General features: G+C 36.1%; 2 protein-coding genes across 4 annotated transcripts; one reads left to right on the top strand and one right to left on the bottom strand.

Moving 5' to 3' along the window:
* The first annotated feature begins 4,797 nt into the window (after positions 1–4,797).
* On the top strand, positions 4,798–8,035 carry LOC121266957 (ras-related protein RABE1c-like). Of its 3 annotated transcripts, XM_041170823.1 has the most exons (9): positions 4,798–4,949; positions 5,072–5,178; positions 6,083–6,155; positions 6,252–6,352; positions 6,765–6,830; positions 7,039–7,136; positions 7,212–7,274; positions 7,382–7,474; positions 7,689–8,035. In XM_041170823.1, exons 2-9 carry the CDS (start codon positions 5,106–5,108, stop codon positions 7,770–7,772), a joined length of 651 nt encoding a protein of 216 aa, XP_041026757.1. In that variant the 5' UTR covers positions 4,798–4,949; positions 5,072–5,105; the 3' UTR covers positions 7,773–8,035. The 3 variants fall into 3 exon arrangements, with proteins under 3 accessions (XP_041026757.1, XP_041026758.1, XP_041026756.1); XM_041170824.1 differs by lacking the exon at positions 4,798–4,949 and having other exon boundaries at positions 4,976–5,178; positions 7,695–8,035; XM_041170822.1 differs by lacking the exon at positions 4,798–4,949 and having other exon boundaries at positions 4,978–5,178.
* Positions 8,036–11,210: 3,175 nt separating this feature from the next.
* LOC121267275 (type I inositol polyphosphate 5-phosphatase 8-like) lies at positions 11,211–18,154 on the bottom strand. The gene is made up of 10 exons (XM_041171124.1): positions 18,007–18,154; positions 17,783–17,866; positions 17,333–17,411; positions 17,141–17,245; positions 14,880–15,360; positions 13,899–14,095; positions 13,331–13,439; positions 12,992–13,140; positions 11,480–11,617; positions 11,211–11,379 (listed from the first exon to the last, which is right to left on the bottom strand). Exons 1-10 carry the CDS (start codon positions 18,152–18,154, stop codon positions 11,211–11,213), a joined length of 1,659 nt encoding a protein of 552 aa, XP_041027058.1.
* Between the last annotated feature and the right edge of the window lie 4,683 nt (positions 18,155–22,837).

The raw sequence follows: 22,837 nt of genomic DNA, 5'->3' as shown, positions 1-22,837 counted from the left end.
CACCCCCGTCCGCGCCCCCGCCCCCTGGATGCAGGGGCAGGGTACCCTGGCCTGGTGGGCAAGGTGCAGGAATCCGCTCTGCCTCTTTTCATTTAAAAAAAACACTACATTTATTTTATTTAAAAATTATTTCTAAGTGCAAAAGTAATTAAAAATACATTTTTAGATCCAAATTATAATTTAAATTTTGTAAATATGACTATAATTTAAAAACTATGTAATTTTTAAATTTGTTAGTGCATATTTTGTGTAAATTGTAGTGTATTAGTTTTTAAACTATATAGTTTTTAAATTTGCCAATGCATATTTTTTGAACAAGTCTAACAAATTGTAATATATATTTATATATATACAATTTGTAAAATATAAATATATATTTATGTTTATATATATATGTATAAGCGGGGGAAATGCGGGGCGAGGTTGGGCCCTCCCTGCCACCCGCCCCCGCTAGGGGCCCTAGATGAGGGGCGGGGAGCCCCGCCCCCGCATGGGCGGAGTGGGGTTATGATTTGGACAATGGTCAAACCTGTTGATTCCCGAAAGAACGTGACCACGTCAATTATGTATGGAGTCTTCATGCATGGCCATCCACTTCTTCTGATTATTTTTTTATTTTCAATATCTATATCCTCATGATCTATCTTTATAATGCATGATAATGAAGTAGCTTCATGAATTTGTCTACACTATATCTACCTTTACTAGTTTTTGTTGTGCATTTTGAATCCACACTCAATTGAATCATACTCAATTAAATGACAATTTATCTCAAAAATCATATATTTTTAGAGAGCAATGTTATATACAGTTTTAAAGTATACACGCTCTGCATACTTATTAAAAAATAAATAAGATCCAACATTGAAAAAATAAATTTTTTATATAAACATCATGCTTGCCCATTTTTCTAATAAAAATACACTAGACTTGTCTACTAGGACTACATAAATCAATTTTTAGTAGTCTAATCAAACATACAAGACAATTCATCAATCAAGAAAAAAGTTGCCGTTACACTTTAATTGTTGGAGAAGCACTTAAAATAGGAAAACTTACACTTTATTTGGTCAAACTAGCATGATCTCTTTTCTCTTCTATGTCATTTTTGCAAAGAGAAAATCTAAACGGAAGCTAGTTTAATTTTATACGCCATTAACGTAATCAACCGAATTTTCTTCAGGATTCCATTAGGGTCTTGTTGATTTCCACTAGGATCCCCACTAGGCTCTTCCACCCACCCCCTTCTTGGTCGCCAACCTTTTCTTCATGAACCCACTAGAGTCTTGTTAGTTACCTTCACCTACCCGTTAGCTTAGGGGTTGTGCCAAAGATGAATACATGGCCTTTATGCCTAGCTCGCTGCACCAGTTTCTGTAGTGGTCATAATCAAATTGTCTTTCATCACCGCGACGATGGCCCGAATGCTGTATCGGCACACCACAGCTTTCCATAGGAACCACGTGGTGGCAGTTATCATTGTGAAGGATTCTGACTCTACCCACTTTGTGAAATAATCCACCACCACTAAGATGAACTTTGCACCACCACCTTTTCCTTGCAGCATTGGCCCCACAATGTCCAACCCCCACTACGCAAACGGCCAGGGGAAAGTGATGGATGCCATCTCCTCGGGCGGGCAATGTGAGATCGGCTCATGTACCTGGCACTTCTCGCACCTCCGTACGAATCCCTTCGCGTCTTTAAGGGCTTGGGGCCAATAGTAACCCGCTCTCAACGTCTATCCTACCAAGGTCCTTCCACTCGAATGGTTTCCACAAACTCCTTCATATATCTCCGCCATGACATACTAGGCTTCCTCTAGGAAGATACACCTAAGAAGGGGGGAAGATAAACCTCATTTGTACAGCTTCCAATCCACCAAGATGAATCGAGAAGCTTTGTTCTTCACTCTCCTCGCCTCTTTCTTCTAGGTAGGCAACTTTCCAGTGGCCAAGAACTGACTTATCTCGTGACCCCATTTAGGTATGGCATCTCCCACTTCTGCTATCACGGCTCCCATGGTCAGGACCTCCACCTCCCTAGTGACCGTCTTCCATGGTAGTTCTGCATCATCAATACCTGAAGTAGCCCGAGCTAGTCGATCCACCTTCCAGTTGTCTTTTTGGCAATTCATTGTCGAAACTCTGGAACCAATTGAACTCTTCCCATACTCATTGCAGATAAAGCTGAAGCTTTTTGCTTTTTGCTCTTCGCTACATACTCCCCTTTGACCTGGTTCACCATCACTTCAGAATCTGACTTTACTTTTACACCAGCTGCATTCAATGCCCTCACGATGGCTAGCCCTACCAACAAAGCCTCATATTTCGCTTCGTTGTTCGTGGCCTTGAACTTGATAAGGATCGACTGATAGGTTTTCTTGCCCTCGTCAGATACTATGTATACTTCCACGCCTCCGCCTTTTCGGCATGACAATTTGTCGACGTAGACATGCCACTGATTGCCCCTGGCAAGAGGGGGAACTTTCTTAGGAGGTCCTTTCATCTCGGAGACGAAGTTCACAAGGCTTGCCCCTTGACCACCGTTCAAGGCACATAATCGATATCAAACTTGCTTAACTCAATCGACTGGTTTACTAGGCACCCAAACATGACTCGGTGTTGCAGGACCTTTTTCAGCGATGCTTTTATTAGGACTCCGATTGGGTGTGCTTGAAAGTACGGTCATAGTTGGCGTGCGGTCGCTACCAGTGTGAATGCTAGAAATTCCATCGATAGGTATCTCGATTCTGCTCCCCTCAACACACGATTGACATAGCAGACATGCTTTTGCACCTTATCCTCTTTTCGGACCAACGCCACCGAGAAGGCAATAGCCGTCACTAACAGGCAGAGATACAATGTCTCTCCCGACACCATTTGGCTTAAAAGGGGCAAGTTGGTGAGGTATTTTTTGAGTCGGGTGAATGCCTCTTTGCAATCGTTGTTCACTCGTGGGCCTTCCGTAACACTTGGAGGAAGGGTGCACATTTGTCGATCGATTGAGAAATGAACTGATGGAGTGCCGCAATTCTTCCCACAAGTCTCTATACCTCATTGACGGTTCAGAGAGATTTCATATTGATTACAACTTGAATCTTTTCTTAATTAGCTTCGATGCCCCTTTCCGAGACCATGAACACGTGAAATTTCCCCGATCATACTTCGAAAGTGGATTTCATAGGGTTGAGTTTCATCCCATACTTTCGAAGGACTGTGAATGCTTCCCTTAAGTCATCGGTATGTCCTTCTGGATCCTTTTTTTTAACCAGCAAGTCGTCGACGTACATTTCCACTCTACGACTGATTTGCTCTTTAAACATTTGGTTGACTGGTCTCTAGAAGGTGGCCCTGGCGTTTTTTAGGCAAAGAGCATCAGTCGATAGCAGTAGAGACCTCTGTTCGTGAAGAAAGCGGACCCGGTCTTCTCCTCGTCTTCCGAACTCATCTAAATTTGGTTGTACTCGGAGTAGGCATCCATGGCAACATCTTGTGCCTAGCTGTTGAGTCGACAATCAGGTCGATGCGCGGTAAAATGGTAGTTGTCCTTTAAGCATGTCTTGTTAAGGTTAGTGAAGTTTACGCACATCCTCCATTTATTGTTTGAGTTTCTCACAAGGATCACGTTGGAAAGCAATTCCAAATAGTGGGCTTCTCAGATGAAACTCGAAGTTAGTAGCAAGTCGATTTCCTCTGCCATCATGGTGTATTTCTCTGCGCTGAAGGTCCATCTCTTTTGTTGGACTTTCGTCGCGTCAGGACTCACACTTAGGCAGTGCTCAATTATGTTCCTATCGATCCATGCATGTCTATGTGACACCAAGCAAATACGTTCTAATGCTCGATGAGGAGTGGTATTAACTGAGATCTCATTTCACTGTTCATACTCGTCTCTATTCTCACTCTCCTATCTAATGGGCGACGTCTAAGGATACTAGTTCGAGGAGTTCCTTAGTTTCTCCTTGTTTTAGGTTTTGTTTGTCTCGAGTTCCCACTTCTTGGTCAATGAGCTCGGGGGGCAGGGTAGAACCTTCGGTGCAATACGGGTCAGTTTTGTCGCACACTCCAACCTCTCGGTGTCTATGAGCTCTTTTGACCTTGGGGATGGCCTCGACGCTTGCTCCCCTGCTTCTGGAGTGGGGTTTGCCGCTCGCTCCTCTGCCTTTATAGATACGTCCTATCGGTCAGCCAGTGCAGTTTCTTCGTCGTAGGATATTCGGGGGCGGGTCGCAGTCGGAGTACAAAAGGCACATTGATGCTGTCAGACCAAAGTAATATTGGATTCGACAGACGGTAGCAACTGTTGAGGTGTGTTTTGAGGTGGCTAGTGGTGGCAATGATGCCTCCGATGCCAAAGTTAGAATTCCAAATTCGAAGGAAGAAGTGAAAGTAAAAAAGATTGAGTGAGTAACCTGCTTTTTCTTCGTCTCCAATTCCCCCCTCGCAAGGTTCTGTCCTCTTAGACTGCTATGCTGTCGTATTTAATGAGGCAACCCCTTGTCAACAACCAAATCTCCTGTCGAGATTCCCGCTTGCATACCATGTCGACGCATTTAATGCAACATGTCCACGCATGGTTTGTGTTGGGGCCCCACCCGCATCTATCCTTACCTGATCCTGCCTTGTTGAAGGTTGGGCCGGATTGGACACACTCTTGTCTCAGGCCCAGATGCTTTTCAGGCCTGCCTCTGAACAGGGAGTAATATCCCTTCCAAACATCTCCAACGAACCCGTCTGTCCAAACCGCCATGAACATAGAACAAATTTTTGGCATGCATGAAATGATGCAAACGTCCTCTTTTTTATTTTTCCCTTCCCTATATCTTTATGTTATTTTATTTTCAGTCCGACCGGTGCTGACGTGGCAGCAGGGACGTTCCCCCCGCCCTTTTCTCGTCTCATGATCTATCTCCTTAGATCCCACTCTTCCCCTTTCCTGGTTCCTCCTGATCTGGTATTGCCCCTTGGGGTTTTTTTTTTTTTTCACATTTTATCCTTTCTATTTTTCAAATTTTAAATTCTTTTTCCCTATTCACTTTTCTCGTTGTTTATTCTATAATTTCTGTCTAGGGTTCGCTTTCCCGATCCTCGTGCTAATTTTCAATGGCCGCTCCACCTGCTAGAGCTCGAGCAGATTACGATTACCTCATAAAGCTCCTTCTGATCGGTGATAGCGGTACGCTCTTTCATTTCTATCCTTCGGAATCTATAATTTCCTTGATTTGGAGCGTGATCTTGATTTCACATATTAAAAAGAGGGAAAAAAAAAAAACGATTCCGTTTCAGGTATGATTCGACATCTGCTCCTTTTTTGAGATAAGTTGCACAATTATCATCTATGTATTTTCGGTCCTTTTTTTTTTTTTTTTATCATCTTAATCTTACATTTCAATTGTGGTCCTTTTTCTAATGGAATGGACATGGAACCTTGACATGTGGTGTGAAATGCATTTGAGATTGATTATTTGGGGAAGGCTAATTGTAAGCTAGGCAATTTGTTTGTTCAATGGGCTGTTTATTAAGTATGCACTTTCGAAAACTGAGTTTGGTATCGACTCCAAAGTACCCCTTTGGCAGAAATTTTTATACTATTTGATTTCAGCGCAGTGTAATTAAAAGGGTGACTGAGAAGTTAGAATTAGAGCTTGAGAGATGCGTGCAGACGCTGTTGGATTGAGGATGATAGGTTTTGATGTAAGTCTGCCCTTAGGAAATAATTAAAAGAATGACATTTGTCATGTTTTCCCAAGAATGCCAAAAATTCTGTGGTGCACTTTGTTATTGAGATTCAGTTGATTGCGGAATTTCACTATTTTGACCCACTTCAATGCTTGCTGTGCTGAGGACGGCCAAAATTTTGTTTGAATCTTTTCTCATTGCATGCATCCTCGTTTTTTTTTCTAGGGTTGACTTCCATTTCTATTTCTTGTTCTCCGTTTAAGATATTCAATGTCAGCCACTTAGCTTTTTACGTGGGAATAAAGGGAGATGGTCATTGAAGGGCTCTCGTTTATATCTTGAATATTTCAAGTTAGGATCCTGGATAACTATACTTGTACCATTTTTATGTGACATGGCAGGCGTGGGTAAGAGTTGCCTTCTTTTGCGTTTCTCGGATGGATCGTTTACCACTAGTTTTATTACAACCATTGGGTAAGTGTTTTATTCAGTTCTGTAGATATGCAGAATTTTCTTTTTGTTTCTCAGTAATTGGATTCTGATGTCACTAGGTTGGATTTTCTTTGACAGAATTGATTTTAAGATAAGGACCATAGAACTTGATGGCAAACGAATTAAACTTCAAATTTGGGATACTGCTGGTCAAGAGCGGTTTCGAACAATTACAACTGGTTAGTATTTGGCATTTAAGATGATATCAGGTAGGATTGTGAATGTAATCTGATGCTATTTTTATGGTCTTAACACATTATGGGTAGTGCAGTTTCATATTGCATTTTTTTGCGGGTCATCAGAAGTTTTGAAAGACTTGATTTTGTATTCAAACTTGTTTTTGACGTACAAATATGGTATTATGATAACATTGCAGCAGGAGCTGTGTTTGCATATATATAATAATGTTTTGAAAAAAAATTAGCATTTTTGTGATATGTTTTGTTCAAAGATAATATTTGCATGGATTTAAGCCAGATCTTTTCTGTAGTTGATAAATACTTTCCTTTTTTTATTGATCACATCATGTGAGTGTTGTCTGCCATGATTTTAAGTGCTAGAAGGTTGATTAACTATTCCTTTCATCTGCAGCGTACTATCGTGGAGCCATGGGTATATTGCTTGTTTATGATGTCACTGACGAGTCATCTTTTAACAGTAATGTCTTTCTTCACTATCAATATCTGAAGATGCCCTGATTATATTGGTCCCTCTTCTGCTTTAATGTATATTTCAAATTGAATGAGTTATTTTCCATTGAATTTTAGACAGTAGTGTTGATACTTGACATCCTTCCAGAGCTTCCTATACTCAATTAATGGTGGGCATTTTAAATGATAATTAAACTAATTTGTTTAACATTCAGACATTAGGAATTGGATTCGTAACATTGAACAACATGCTTCTGACAATGTCAACAAGATACTGGTTGGTAACAAGGCTGATATGGATGAAAGCAAAAGGGTCAGTCCTCCTCTGACTGTTTATTAGTTTGCTTGACTGACATTGATTTTCAGTTGACAAAAACCTTATTTTCAGGCTGTTCCTACCTCAAAGGGCCAAGCTCTTGCTGATGAATATGGAATCAAGTTCTTTGAGACAGTGAGTAACATTTGTCACTTATGTTAAACTTACCGAACAAGTTGGTTTTGTCTTTCGTTCCTTTCTTTTTCTTCTTTTATTTCCCCTGAAAAAGCTTTGAATGGCAGAGTGCAAAGACAAATTTAAACGTGGAAGAGGTTTTCTTTTCAATAGCTAGGGATATTAAGCAAAGACTGGCAGATACTGACTCAAGGGCTGAGGTATAGTTTGAACTTTGAAGTCGCAATGGTGAAAAATAGATGAAATGCAAATGGGTTTTCTTTGCATGCCCATGTTATTTTCATTTTGAGTGACTATCTGTACCTTTGTCAACAATTCACACCTAAATAAAAACCCGGCATTGAACCCATGCCCAGATGAACTAATCCTTTTGTATTTTGTTCTAACGGAGTTTTACTTGTTTGATCTTTTCAGCCGCAGACGATTAAAATTAGCCAACCGGATGCGGCATCAGGGGCTGCTCAAAATGCACAAAAATCAGCTTGCTGTGGATCTTAAACAAATCGTGTGGCAGATGGGGATCTCAAGGATACAAATTCAGGGCAACCATTTTGATTGGAAAAACATATAACTATGTCTTCGGTTTGTATTGTTATTATCTTAAAATCACGGCTCAGTTGGCTGTGAATGGTAGATCCTCGTATTTTAATTATATATTATTTATTTACCATCGGAAGTATTCTTCTTGTGCTTGATAGATCTAAATAACAGTTATTCGATTGGCAATCGTAATTTTGATGCTCAGAGTTTATTAGTAGCTGCCTGCCTCTTTTCTTTAGTATTTCCTCGTACGGGTGGGCTCTGACTACGATGGAGTTGGAGTGCCCACCTCTGACCTTCGACTCCGACTGGGGTCGGAGGTCAAAACATCGACTCTGACTCCGGCTCCAATGAGTCGGAGTTTGACTCTGATCAGAGTTTGGAGCTCGGAGCTTCGATCGGAGGAGCAACTGGGCTTTTTTAGGCCTAGTTGCCCTGTTGAGAAAATGGGCTCCGAATCTTCTATTGGCCCAATATTAACCCTTGTTTAATAATGTAAAAAAATAATTAAAAAATCTAATTACAAATAGCAAACCATAAATTTAAATTTAAAACTACAAATTGCAATAAATTTAAATTTATAGTACAAAAATATTGAATAATGTCATAGATTTCATTTAAATATGAATAGCCACAATGGCCAATGTCTCGCATCAGTCTTGGACAGTCCATGCATTTGAGTCGATGACTTGATGAGTCGATAGTGATTTCCAATTTTCCTGCATGAAATTTTAACTTGTATTGATCAGATGCACTATCTTTTCTTTAGTCATTTAATTATAAACTTCTAAACCATTAGGCAAGACTTCAAGTGATATTATGAACTCACCTCCACCTCTAACTCTGACGAGTTTTACATGATGGTAATCATCCCACAGTACGTCGATATCAAACTCTCAGTCATCCACAATTACTTTAGGGTTTATATCTAGGTCTACAAAATTATATAAATTATAAATTAAATAATGAAAACATAAAAATTATGTAAATAATCATTTAAAATCGTAAAGTTACCTGATTCAAGCCTATAACTCTCAGCATCAACGGTGTCTACTCCAATAAGCGTTGAACTTAACCAGTTCTGTGTGCAAAACGAGGGTCTCAATGGTGGTCGGAGACAATGAACTCCGATAAGCATCTAAGAAATGACCTCCAGTGCTAAACGTTGACTCAGAGGCAACCGTAGTGATAGGAATGACTAGTACATCCCTAACTATTCGGGAAATGATTGTAAACTTGCCAGAACTCACCTTCCACAAAATTAATATCTAGAACGTATCACTAGGTGTCTCGACGTCTTCTAGAAAGTAACGCTCAACCTCAAACTTACATTACATAATATTCTTTGATGCACGGTTTTGATGATACCATTGTAGCCGCAATAAATTTGAACTTTGTACATATGTGTCATCCTAAGAAAATGTTCCCATGTCCACGACATTTTTTTACTAGGTTGTGCTGGTGGATCGGCCTCAACATTCATCAACTCCTCTTTATTAAGCATATCTATGTCTTCTAGATCTATTGGGACTCGACTACTTGCACAAGAGGTAGCTGCTCTAGATGGGGTCTACCACCTCGAGCAAACAATCTGTGTGATGTTCGCTCGAGCGAAACTTGAGCGCCACTCAAGCAAATCTCACTTGGAACAAAAAATCCAATTTTTACAAAATCTAAATCACTTAATTCTTAAATTTAACAGCCTAAAAATCAAAATCATTGAAATGAAAACAACAAAGAATTTGAAATGAACAACAAATCATACACATTTCACAAATCACATTTTACAATTATACGGAGGAACAACAAATCTATTGGAGGAGGAAGTTAGAAATCATTCTTACAATTATTCCAGTGATGGCAGAGTTGCAGACGGCGGCTGAAGGTGATGGTAGTGGTGGCTGAACGTGAACTTCCTCGTGCGAAAGTTGAAAGTTGCTGTTATTGTGTGCGAAAGCTTCAAAGCTGAAACTTGAAAGTTGAAAGTGAGAGGGAAAGAAGCGGGTCCTGTGTTTTGGACCCCTTTCCTTCATGAAACGACGTCGTTTTGTTCATATGTTTTTTTTTTAAATAGTCGAAGTTTGGAGTTTGAATTTTGGAGCCCGCATGGGCTCCGACTTCCTTCGACTCTGACTCCGAATTCTGCAAACTCTAACTCCATCGGAGTCGGAGCCTCGTCAGAGCTCGGATGGAGGTCTAAGGGCTGAAATTTTGCCCACCCATATTTCCTCGATGTTCCTTTGAACTTACTTTAGTGAAGTTGTGATGGTAACATCACCCTCTAGTTCTTGGAAACAGGGAGGAAAAGAACCAGAAACAAATTCAGTCGGGAAGAGGCGTAACACATGAGCTAAAACACCCACCATTAGAAATTTAGAACTTCCCATCGGTTTCAGAAGGAAAAGGCATGCATGCACACCCTCTTATCGTTAAACCCTGTATCCTTCCTTCATAACTTGGGAACTGAACCATGCCAGAAATCCTTCTCCCTCCCAACTATGGTGGTGGCCGCCATAGCCCGATCAACTTAGTAGTGCCGTATTTGTTGCAACACTTGACACGTTTTAATTGGCGATGACATGGCAATCCGTTGAAGTTGGGAGTACTTGAATGAAAAATTACATCTTTAAACTTAGGGAGTAATTTGTAGGTTGCAGAGCAGGCCTCCATGTTGAATCCAATTGGCATAGGGTAGAGGTTATTACACTTCAATTCACCGCACATTGGGGTGTGGCCATGACCTACTCTGCAAGAGGATGGTCCGTGACCAATCCCCTCTAGAGTCGAGGGCTCGAGGTCGTGCCGTTTGTCACCCAACCCCACTGCTGAGATGCACTCCATCATCTGATACAATTATGAACAGACGAAAAATCGAATTATCATGTTGGTAGATTTATAATACGCACTCTGAATTTCATCATTCAGAAAATTCTGAAAGCCAAAAAACCCATGCATGCATCGACCTTTTAGCTTTTACTGTACGTACAGCTCCAACTTTAACTCTCTCTACCTTCTCGCTACAAAAGATAAACACAAAGAACAAAGGAAACCACTCTTCTGCAAAAGCTGAACTAAACCCTGTAAAAACACTGAACCTTATGGGCTTTTATCAAATCATCGGCTTCAAAAAATGTATATATAAGCACGCATGACTAAGAGCCCAGAGATCCAGCCACTTAAAAAAACTTTTCCTATTTATACTTTCACCATAAACATCAATGTATGCATTGATATCGCACCCTTGGCACTGCACTGCACGCCTGCCCCCCTTAAAATGTCAGGGAACACCGGCGGTTGTCAGACGTCGGATGCTTGTCGGTCTTCAGGTTGTCTGTCGAAGTCAGCGGTTACAGACCAAACTACACACTTTCTAATGTCTGTGGGCTGTGATCAGAGTTAAGTAAAAACCTGGACGAGGGGATGTCCACGCAGCATTGTGTATGGGGATATAGCAAAAGTTCTTCGGCTTGGATTTTGGCCGCACAACAAGACAGCATTTACTGATAGTTTGTTCATGCAACTTGGTGGACGTGGGTGCTGTGCTGGTTTCCTTGCTTCTGTTTCACTACAAGAAAAACGAGTATTTATAATGAGAATGATTATTTATGACGAAAATACCCATTTCAATAAGAAATAGTTATTTTTGCGGGAAATTACAATTAAACAGTTTTCTTGTAGTATTTGCAGCGTCAACTTTAACCGCGAACAGTGAATAGACTGGTCTGTGGTCTGAAAATCTGGACTCCCCTCTCAAATACAGGATTTGTTTTAGTCCTTCTCCCTTCCACAAAATCCTGTCACACCTATCAAGATCCAAACAAACCAATCATTTTTTCATCAAAATAGGTATCAATCTTTCTAATCTTAATTACTAATTGGATAGAATAAAACCAAGTGATTAAGTTGTTCATAAGACAAAAATGCACGTTCTAACTAATTTATTAAACTAAAGTTCAACTTGCATGAGGTTAATAATTAATAATTATAATCGATACTAGATTGCAAATATAGTGAATGAAAGCATCTTATGTGACGGTGACTGGTTTTGAAAAATGGTACAGATTGATATTGTTTATAATTATTTGTCTTAATAACAGAAAATATTTAATAAAAAATCTCTCTCTCTTTCCTATTGCTTGTCTTCTGAGTTCTCTCAATGGATAGAACTGTACTCGAAAGATATTCAAATATTTACCTCACATCTAAGTATCCAAATGGGCAGGCAGCTAGCTTAGAGGTTGGATATATTCCACCCCGATATATTCGTCACCACAAGATCAGTCCTACTTATTTTATTGAGTAATGCTACATATAGTCGTAGAGTGCGCAAGTGTCGTGCAATAACTTTAAAAAAGAGTGGGGTCCATTATTAAAAAATTAATTTTTTTTTATGTGGGTCCCGTATTTATTTACTTTTTTCAAAATGATTGTATAGCACTTGCATACTCATAACTGCAACTACTATTTCTCTATTTTATTATCTCTGCCTAAACAAGAAGAAAAGAAAAATCTCTCTCCCATCCACTTGTAGATAATAATATTCATGAAGCAAATAATGCCTCTCTGAAGTTGTATTAATTGTATTATATTGACTAATTCAGTTTTGATAAATGAAATGTGTAAACAACGCCACGCAATAAGAACAAAATACTACAAGACAACCGCTAGAGTATATACAACACTGCTGACAGCAGCTGAAGTCAACCAAAACTGTGCAGTTGAGTGAAGTGACCGCAGCACAAGAATATCTAACGATATCAATGAATTAAGGCAGCTTAATTTACATGGCTATGCCGATCGATTGCCGGTCTTAAAGTGTCTTGTTTTGTTCTTCTATGTTTTTTCTCCTTTTTCTGACGGATTCAACAAAGCCCATAGCAAAGAGAAGGGGAAAAAAAAAAAAAAAAGCAGCGGTGACTATAATATAGGAATATATATAGAAAGAGTAATGATAGTTGCAGTCATGAGTCCGCAAGCGCCGTGCAATCATTTTGAAAAAAATGAATAAATACGAGACTCACATTAAAAAATAATAATTTTTTAATAATAGATCCTACACTTTTTCAAAGTGACTGAACGACACTTGCGCACTCTACAACTATATGTATCATTACTCATATAGAAAACTTCCTAACAAAGAGGAGAAGATCAAGAGAAACGAAGGTTTGGGATTTTACCAGGCAGGGGTGCGTCGTTTCTCTTTAGAGTCCGATGTTTGGACACTATAACTGTTAGAATTGGGGAGGTACTTGTAAGTTGGAGCAAAATATATCCTCCCCTCTTCCCACCCTTTAAATACTCGACCAGCTCTCTGTTCTATCCCTAGCTGCCAACATAATTTAATCACCACGTACATTAGATTTGGTCAAAAACAGGCTTTGTAATGGTAATATATATGTTGGTCTTTGAGGGTAAATTCCAATTTCATATGCATCCTATGAAAATAATCCAAAATCAAATGGAGAAGAGCCTAGGGCAAATATGGTCAAGAATATTCTGCTAGCACGCTAACTAACCTGATCCTTATCTAGAAGTGCTTGCCAATCATGATTCTCTAATAGCTCATGGGTGTCACCACAACCAGCTGCAAGCCGATAATTCAAATCCCCAAGCCAAATAATCTTGCTGAATAGAAAACAAAAAATGACAGTCAAATGCTTTGAAAGATATTTTATAGGGAAAGAGGGCAGCAACTCATGCATGAAAATTTTGCCTCTAAGAAAGTCATAAGCCAGATAATTTATTTTCAGTCGTTCAAAACAGTTGAAAAAGACTGATAAAGTGAAGAATATTAGACCTAGCTTGGCCAAAAAGGTAACCATATATATATATAGAGAGAGAAATACTATAGCCACAAAAGAATTACACAAAAGTAAATTTACAAACTGACGTGACTTAATGCAGTGTGTCAGATTGTTAAATTACTTTTAATGTAAAGTAAATCTAATAGATCACATGAAATCATGTCAGTTTGTAGATTTATTTTTTATAATACCTTTGTGTTTGTAGCAGTGCGTCATATATATATATGTTTATATATATAGGTAATTAGATAGATATATAGCTATATGAAAATGGACTCACTCATGCTCCAATATTGTATCAGGAGGAAGTAGTTCTTCAGGACCTTTAGCTGAATGAAAAAACCTTGTTTTCTTCAAAATTTCTGCGACGTCTGAATTTCTTCTGATCTCGTCACCATCTTTCTCCCCGGAGGTCAAGTGGGTGCACACAAAGCAAAATGTCGTTTGGTACAATGTCATGCTGATTGATATTGAGCCCTATTAACAACAAAAAATAAGAATATAAAGGATATCAAAAGGACAGTCTGTAGAAATGACAATCAGACAACTTTCTTGAGATTTCAATATAAATCGGAACATCATATAATTTAACTGCTATACTAATGCAGGCCGAGATTTCTCTCCACTCAAAGATTTTGCAGACTTCTCACAAGTCTAGAATTACTTGCGACATTCCTCACTCCTGTTCACTAACAAATGGCTTCTTTAACACGATTGTTAATCCTATTTTTTTTCTGGAGTGGTAGGTTTATGTGCGGTGCCAAAAATGGCTTCTTTAAGGCATTGTTTGTTTTCATAAAATATCTTATCTCATCTCATTTCATCATTACAATTTTTTTAAATCCTCACACAAAATAAAATAAATAATTCAATTTTTTCAAATTTCAAAATAAAAATAATATTAAAAAATTTATTCTAATAATATTTTATTCAACTATTAAAAAATATATTTTAATAATATTTTATTCAACTTTTTAATTTTAATCTTAACTTACCTCATCTCCAAACAAGCCACAGCTAGCTAGCTCATACGTAATGGCGTAATGGTTACAAACCAACACTTCCATTTAAACCATAATCATATTAAAGGCTGTCTGATCAAAAGTCTACCCGAGTATGTCGAGTAGAAATCAATAACGCAAAAACCCACTTCATGCATATTTCAGTACTTTCTCAATTGAAGTTCTCAAATTCTTACGTCTGTCATAAATGTCTTGTCTGACTCTGGATAGGTAGGTGAAAAGGAATTTAAATAGCTAACCTTGTTCCCAAGATATCCCATAAGGCCTCTGCCGACGCAGGAGACCTTCGTGTTTCGAACGTGCTTGTAAAGATCCGTTCGAACCCACACGCACAAGAAGATTCCAACCATCTGCTTGCTCGCCGCCAGACAGTAACGTCGCTGAGGGGGACTGTTTCGTCTCCCCGACCTGAAAGTTGAGGAAGGCAAGAGACCCTCCCCATACCTTCCATTAATCGAATTTGAGTTTACCATTTCATGGAAGTCCTCTTTACCAAGTTCGTCTTCTAAGGAAAGCAAGTCTGAGAAGCTGAGTCTTGGTTTCAAGCTCACACGCTGGTCACCTTGCGGCGGATGCTCCGCGCCTGAGCCATTGTTGTTACATTGGGAAAGCTCGGGGTCATTCAAAACTTGTCGAATCATGGAAAGCCACTCTGTAGCTGGACCGTAGTCTTCTGCGCCCAATACGTTCCCCGCATTTAGAGGGACGATTTCTTGGAACCTACTTTAACCAAAAAACACAAAAAGAAACGACCTAAAGATCTTGTTTAAAAATTGCTAGATATACAAAAGTATCAGTAAAAATAAATTTTAAATTAAAGTACTTATCTGATATGCTGGTATCTTTTATAATAATCAGTATTTTACAATTTAGTATTATAATAAGATTTGTTTAGATAGTAAGATAAGATGAAATGATTTAAGATAAAAGTTAAAAATTAAATAAAATATTATTATTATTTTGAGATTTGTAAAAATTAAATTATTTATTATATTTTATTTAAAAATTTTAAAAAATTATAATAATTAATTGAGATAAGGTAAATTGAGCGTGCTTTTAAAACCAAACAAGCTAAGCAACTAGAGAACTCTGTTTGGATCCTACCGAGAACGCTTGGGTTGAGGCGGGTGATGAGTCTTGGGTGCATGTTAATAATAAACTGTTTGTATTTCATGTCTGCTGCTCAACCCAATTCGTCAAGTCAAATTTGTGTAATGATAAAGCTATTTAAGTTATCGTTAGAATTTAAAAATTAACACGAAACAAATATATTAAATTATCTTCTGTATATCATCTATCTCTTCTCATGCCTCAAATTTAAATAACAACTAAAGAAAAATGATAATATGTCTATCAAATATGCTCATAAGATATATCTACTCATATATTTTTATTTTTTAATAGTTAAGAAAATGACTAAATTTATATATTTTTTAATAATTAAAAATGTTTAAAAAATAATTAAAAAAAACTCATTTGTACTAATGTTTGCATTTAATGAATACATTTAAGTTGCGATTGAGTAGTGAAATGATCTCAGATATTTTGTAAATAATAAAAAATAATAGTAATAAAATATTAAATAATAATAAAAAATAATAAAAAATAATAATAAAATAATAAATAATAATAGAGTATTCTCATAATACTTTAGTATCTAAGCTGGCCTCTCGTCACTCAGTCATTCTCCAAAAAGATTCGATTTAGAAACATAATTCAGATAAGATGAGATAAAATATTTTAAATAGTGAGACATCTTGAGTTAAGATGAGATGATATAGTTTGTAAAAAAATTTATGTTTAGATATTGAGATGAGATTAAATAATTTTAACTTTTTAAGATTTGAAAAAGATGTAGATTCCACGATATTTATAAATTACTCGAATTCTTAAGATTTTGCATTGCTTATATACTGTTTATGTCATATTATACTGTTTATTTACTATTATAACCTATTTATTGTCAATTTTATCTTATTTATTTATTATTTATTTAAGTAGATGTTTTTAAAATTGAGTTAAATCATAAAATACTATATTTTGATAGGTAAAACTCAGGCACCGTATAACCTATATGAGATATTTGATAGGCACTCCGGTATCGTACAGTCCAATGAGATATGATATGCTCTTGGCCATTCAGACCTAAATTTTTTATTTTCGTGAATAACAAGATACCAATAAAGGCAGTGTTAAGTGAGGAGATTTATTGGAAAAGACAGAAGATTGTTGTCTGTTGTCCAAGGAAGTTACTACAGTGTCCTAAGGGAGGGCAGAATACAAATAGCACGGCTATAAATAAATCTCATTCTCCGCACATCCTATATATATATATTTTTTTTTCTTCCTCAACACAGTATATTGCAGCTACAACGGCTGATATAAATAATTTTTCGAACACAAAACTAGCAAATGCTATGATAGAGATCCTTGGCTGATGTCTGTCTGTCCGTCTTGTTATAGTTAAAAAAGACAAAAGGACAAGCAAAAATTGCATTACCCAATAACGTAGATGTCAGCTGATGGGGTGGACCTCAGCCAATCTCTCAAGTTCAACTCTTCTTGTGGCGATTTCCCTCCAACATTCCATGTCCCCACAAACATCCTACACAATCCCAACAATTCCCATTCATTACTACCAAGACATCATGGTACCCAGATAGATCTAATTCAACATTAATTTCACCTTTACCTGAGGTTTACTGGTTCTGTGGCAGCTGCTACTTCCGGCTCAAATCCTGACGCATTGTTTGCCCCCATCAACCAGACTCCTAACAAAATAAAGAGAGAATCAGGGGGGGCCTTGTAAGTCTACCCGATGATCCCAAGTCATATCCCTTTCTCATGTCCAATCATATTAAGGAGCCGTTTGGATTCATAAATTAAGATAGATTGAGATGATTTATAAATAATAAATTAAAAATTAAATTATTTATTATATTTTATATAAAAATTTAAAAAAATTATTTTAAAATTTGAAATAGTTAAATTATTTATTATATTTTGTATAAAAATTTATAATGATGAGATAAAATAAGATGAATTAAAATAAATTTTGAATTTCGCCATTGATGGCTCTGTAAAAAGACCAGAGCAGCACGAAATGATAAAAACTGCCACTGCAGTCTGCACAGTAAAATACCTGGAAAATCGTTCGGAACGACGACGCAGCAGTCCTGGTCCGCGCAGCAGCTACTCCTCCTCCTCCTCCTCATCTCCGTTTTATCTAAATTGAAACAACTTCTTAATCCAAAACCGAAACCAGAAACATGGCGGATATGAAACGTAGACGTTTGTGAAAACATAAAAAGAAAAGTGTAAATATATATACACATATATTTACTCGGAAACTCGAAATTTAGTTACCTTTTATCGAATAACAATCGGCGTGGAACTCTTCCCCTCTGCTCTGTATATTCAGCCATTTTCTCACGACGATTTTTGTCCACGAAGACTGCTGTAAAACATTATCCTGTTTTAGTATGCCGATATATCGCCGGCAAAACGATGTCATAGTAAGAGATCAATTCCGTACCTCGGAGATCCGCCCAAGTTCAGTTCTCATTGCGCCACCGTGCGATCGGTGATTCACTGTGACTGAAACCGAATCATAATCAGCCCTCAATCAACGAAATAGTCTCTGAAACGAGAAAGTGATTTCAATGTAGATTAGAACAAATCCAGGTTTTATAAGACAAGATATTTTCGCGAAGAAATCAATTGAATACTGGAAGTCTCCATTAAAAACAAAATGGGTGACTAATCAAACACCCAGAGGGGTTGCAAAAACATATTTTTATTGAGATTCTTTCGGATAAGAGAAAACAAGTAATATTTAGATAAACGGCAATATAAAAGACCCAGTTGCAGGGAAAACGGAGACAGCTTCTGAGAGTAATAAGAAAGGGGAAAAAAAGAAAAGAAATGTTCTGAATATAATATAGAAAGTCGCCAGGTTCATCCTTTTGACCGGGGAGTTTTTCTTGACAAACATCAGTTTTGCCCCTTTACAGAGAGGAAGACAGAGCGAAAGATGAAGGTAAACTACCCAAAGAAGGGGGCATTTTTCCTTTCTTAATATCTTTTAGCCAAGGAAAAAATTTCGGTCAAAAAGATCTCCTTTTCGAGTTTCTTCGACTCACAGAAATTACCTACTGTCAAGCAACAAAGTATATGTACATGAAACTAGGACATTGAAAACCCAAAAGAAGCAGAAAGCAGATCAAAATGCCGATGTTTATTTAACTATTAGCATTCTTATTGGATTGATCAAATCTATCTTTAAAATTTAATCAATATCATATTTTTTATATTTATTTATTTTATTTAAATTTAATCTCTACGTTAAATTAGTTATTCACTTTCTATATAATAATAAAATATTATTAAATTAATAATTTTTTTATTTAATTTATTTGTATCACATTTTATAATTCTATCAATTTAATATTAATAATAATTATATTCTAATTAAATTAATATTAAAAAAATCATATTTTCAAATATCATTTAATGTTAATAACAAATAATTGAGATTAAACTTATCTAAATTTCTTATTCACTAACCAAAGTAGAAAAAGAGTTACGGGTGAGAAATATTCCAATGTTTTATTCCGTTCCTGTGTATGTAGTTGGAGTGAGAAATTAATATTTTAATATTTAGTGAACCAATTGTGGTTATCTATATTTAGTCAATCACTGTAGTAGAAATCTAAATTATTTTAGAGATGGCCAATTCAATATAGAGTCTTTTTTTATATAAATAATCTAAATTTTAGTTAACCTCCTCATTGGCCCAAAGCCGAGGATGCTCTTAAGAGATAATGGATTCGAAGTGAGATATACGCAACAAAAAGATTGAGATCTTGACGATACTGGTTAACTAGTCTGGGTGTAAACAAAATAGAGTAGCCTCTGGCTACATTTGAACGTGAGCTGATCTGAGTTTAATATTTTATGAATAGTAATGAGTTGAGATAGTGAAATTAGTTATATAAAATTTATCTAAAATAAATTTAGATATCAATACGAGTTTAATACTATTGATGAGAACTTGAAAAAGATATGAAGCCCACCAATGATTGTAAAGTTATTATAATGATTGAATAATTAATTTATTAAATCTTTTATTAATAAATAAAATGAATCAATCATAAATTCCTTCATGTAAAAAAAATTACACTAAAATAAAAACAAAATAAAATAATTATTAATAAAATTATAACAGGATTATATCCACATTTTATTCTATTATTTATTTATATATTATTTAATTAACGATAAAAAAACCCATGTAATGTGGAAGAATTTTTTTTAAAAACATTGCCAGCAAATTGAACTTCGCTCGATTCAGCACTGTCTCTCTCACTTGACCTGGCTCTTAGCCGCTCGAGAATCGAGCTGGAGAAATTTGTCTCCCGCTTGGGAGCCGAAATGCCTTTTGGTCTGTAGGAAAGAGAAATAGAGAGAGTCAATGAGTCCCACAAATTAAAGAGAAATAAAGAGAGATTGTCAATGGGTCCCATAACATCTTGAGAGGAAATAGAAATAAAGTGAGAGTTCAGTTACATTTTACTCGAGAGAAAATGCCAGTGGGTCCCACGAAATCTCAAGTGGATCATCAACTCATCTCAACTCATCATTATAATATTTTCAAATTTCAACACAAAATATAATAAATAATTCAACTTTTTCAAACTCCAAAATAATAATAATATTAAAAAATAATATTCTAATAATATTTTATCATCTCAATTCAATTCAACTCAACTCAACTCAATTCAACATCCAAACGCAGCCTAAAAATACTTTAGGTATTTTCAGGTATTGAATACTTCAAAAAACCAGGTATTTTCATAATACTCAACTACTATTTATTATTATTCGATATTTTATTATTACTTTATTATTATTATTCACAACTTTTCTCGACACTTCTCACTACTCAAACTATTTTAAGTGAAAATTTAAGTGTGTTTAGATGTTAGATGATGTCCAAAATTGAGCTGAGATGCTCATAACATCCAAACCAGCTCTAAACCAAAATGAATAATGATAGGGTTATTATCCTATTATTACTTATTTACTATTCAATTTATATTTGATTTTTTTTTTAAAATTTTTTATTTTACTTAATGATTAAGAAATTGAGTATTAGTAAAGTTATATATTTTTTAATTTTTTGTAGTGATTAAAGATATTAAAAAAGTACTAAAAAAAATAAAAAAATAAAAAGACTTGAAATGTACTGGAATATGAAACGGAAAGTCATTCACAAAGATCAAAGAAAAAGGAGAAAGGACATAGTTCATAAAAGAAAAGCGGGACAATGAAACGGAGAAATAACGAACGTAGTATAATGTATTTCCGGAACAGGGGGTCAACAACATTGCTAATTAGGGATGAATTTAAGAAACTTTAATGGAAAAGAAAGATACAATCAAGACTGGCAAAAAGCAGCAATAATTACACAAAGATGATATTTAGTGAGAGCAAAGACGTCAAACAAATCCAGAATAAAGGCCTATTTATTTTCAGAGATGAGATAAGATGAGATGAGATTAAAATTAAAAAGTTAAATAAAATAATATTAGAATATATTTTTTAATATTATTTTTATTTTGAAATTTGAAAAAGTTAAATTTTTTATTTTATTTTTTGTAGAGATTTGAAAAAGTTGTAATGATGAAATGAAATAAAATGAGATGAGATGAGATATTTTTCGAAAACAAACAAGGCCTAAGTTGACCGTGTTAAAATGCAGCGATTCGCATGGACTTACACGAATCGACAATAGACGTACGGAGATGGGAAGAATTTACAGAGAAGGATCGAAGTAAGAGAGCAAAATGCAGAACAAATTAGTGTGGGGGAGTTCCTCGTAAAAGGAAAAAAAAGTTGTTGGTCCTATAATTTGCAAACCGAAAGAAAAAACGATGGAAAGAGTCGAACTTGGACAGAGATTGGAGAGAGAGAGGAGACTTGAAACTCAAGTTCTTTTCGGTGGTTTTTTTTTTTTAGTAAAATTGAAAAGATTGAGGGGGCTTTTTCAAATAATTAAGAGGTATTTTCAAAATACGAAATAATTGAGGGGGCTTTTTTAAATAGTATGTAGTTTTTCCGTATGGTGAAAATATCCAATAATTTTCTAGTACTTTATGTTCCATATATGGTGATGATGTTAGGGCATCGATAGACGATATCAAATTCGACAGTGTAATCTTTTTTAAAGCATTTTTTTTATATTTAAAAAAATTATAAGATAATAAAAAATACAATACTAAAATATAAATAAACATGATTTTAAAAGTTAAAAAGAAAAGAAAATACTGTAGGACATGTGGGAAGTATCATTTTTCTTTGTACAATGAAACTAGGTCTTAGATCAGTGGCATTGGACTAGCTAAATATCAATGAAATATAAAATATAAATAAATTTTAGATTTGTGACCTGCATTAGACTAGTAAAAAACGTTTAGCTTAGATTTTGAGTTACAGTAATTCTAAAGGCCTCTCCAAACTTGGAGAGATACTGTTCATTCATTAACCCATATTTTATTCACAAATAATCAATAACGATAAAACTATTTACCACGTTTTCTCTTTTATTTTTTTATTTTTTTCTCTTCTCTCTCCCTTTCCCTCCATTCCTCTCGAGCCCGACACACTTTCTCTCCATTTCTCTATGTTTCTCTTCCTTTCTCTCGAGCCCAATACTGACTTTCTCTCGTAAAGCTTCATCCGTCAATGGATTTCTCTTCTTTTCTCTTTTTTTTTTTTTTTTTTTTTTTTTTTCCGTTTCGTTGTCCCTTTCTGTCTCTGTCCAGCCATTGTCCTTTCGTTGACCTGGGTGAAGGACCAAACAGCAGCCCTTTGTGTTTATTCTACACCAACAATTGGCAGTTAGCTTCCTTCAAGCTTGTGCTACGACGCCTTCTGAGGAACTTCGATCCAAAGCCCCAGACTACCTCTCTGAGATTGTTTTTTTCAGTTTGAATATATGCAAGGGTACAAATTTCTGAAATTTCCCTTTGATCTTACTTGATTTTGTGCTGATCTTTGTTGTTGTTGGTTGTATTTTACTGATTTTAGTGGTTGTATTTCAGTGGTTTTCTTTTAGGTTCTAATTTTGTGTTTCTTGAAATGATAATTTCGAACGACAGAGTTTCTTTAAAACCAAAGCGTCAACACACAAGGG

The sequence above is a fragment of the Juglans microcarpa x Juglans regia genome, chromosome 5S (genome assembly GCF_004785595.1).
Source record: "Juglans microcarpa x Juglans regia isolate MS1-56 chromosome 5S, Jm3101_v1.0, whole genome shotgun sequence".
NCBI classification, from domain to species: Eukaryota; Viridiplantae; Streptophyta; class Magnoliopsida; order Fagales; family Juglandaceae; genus Juglans; species Juglans microcarpa x Juglans regia.
This window is presented reverse-complemented; position numbering and strand designations above follow the sequence as displayed.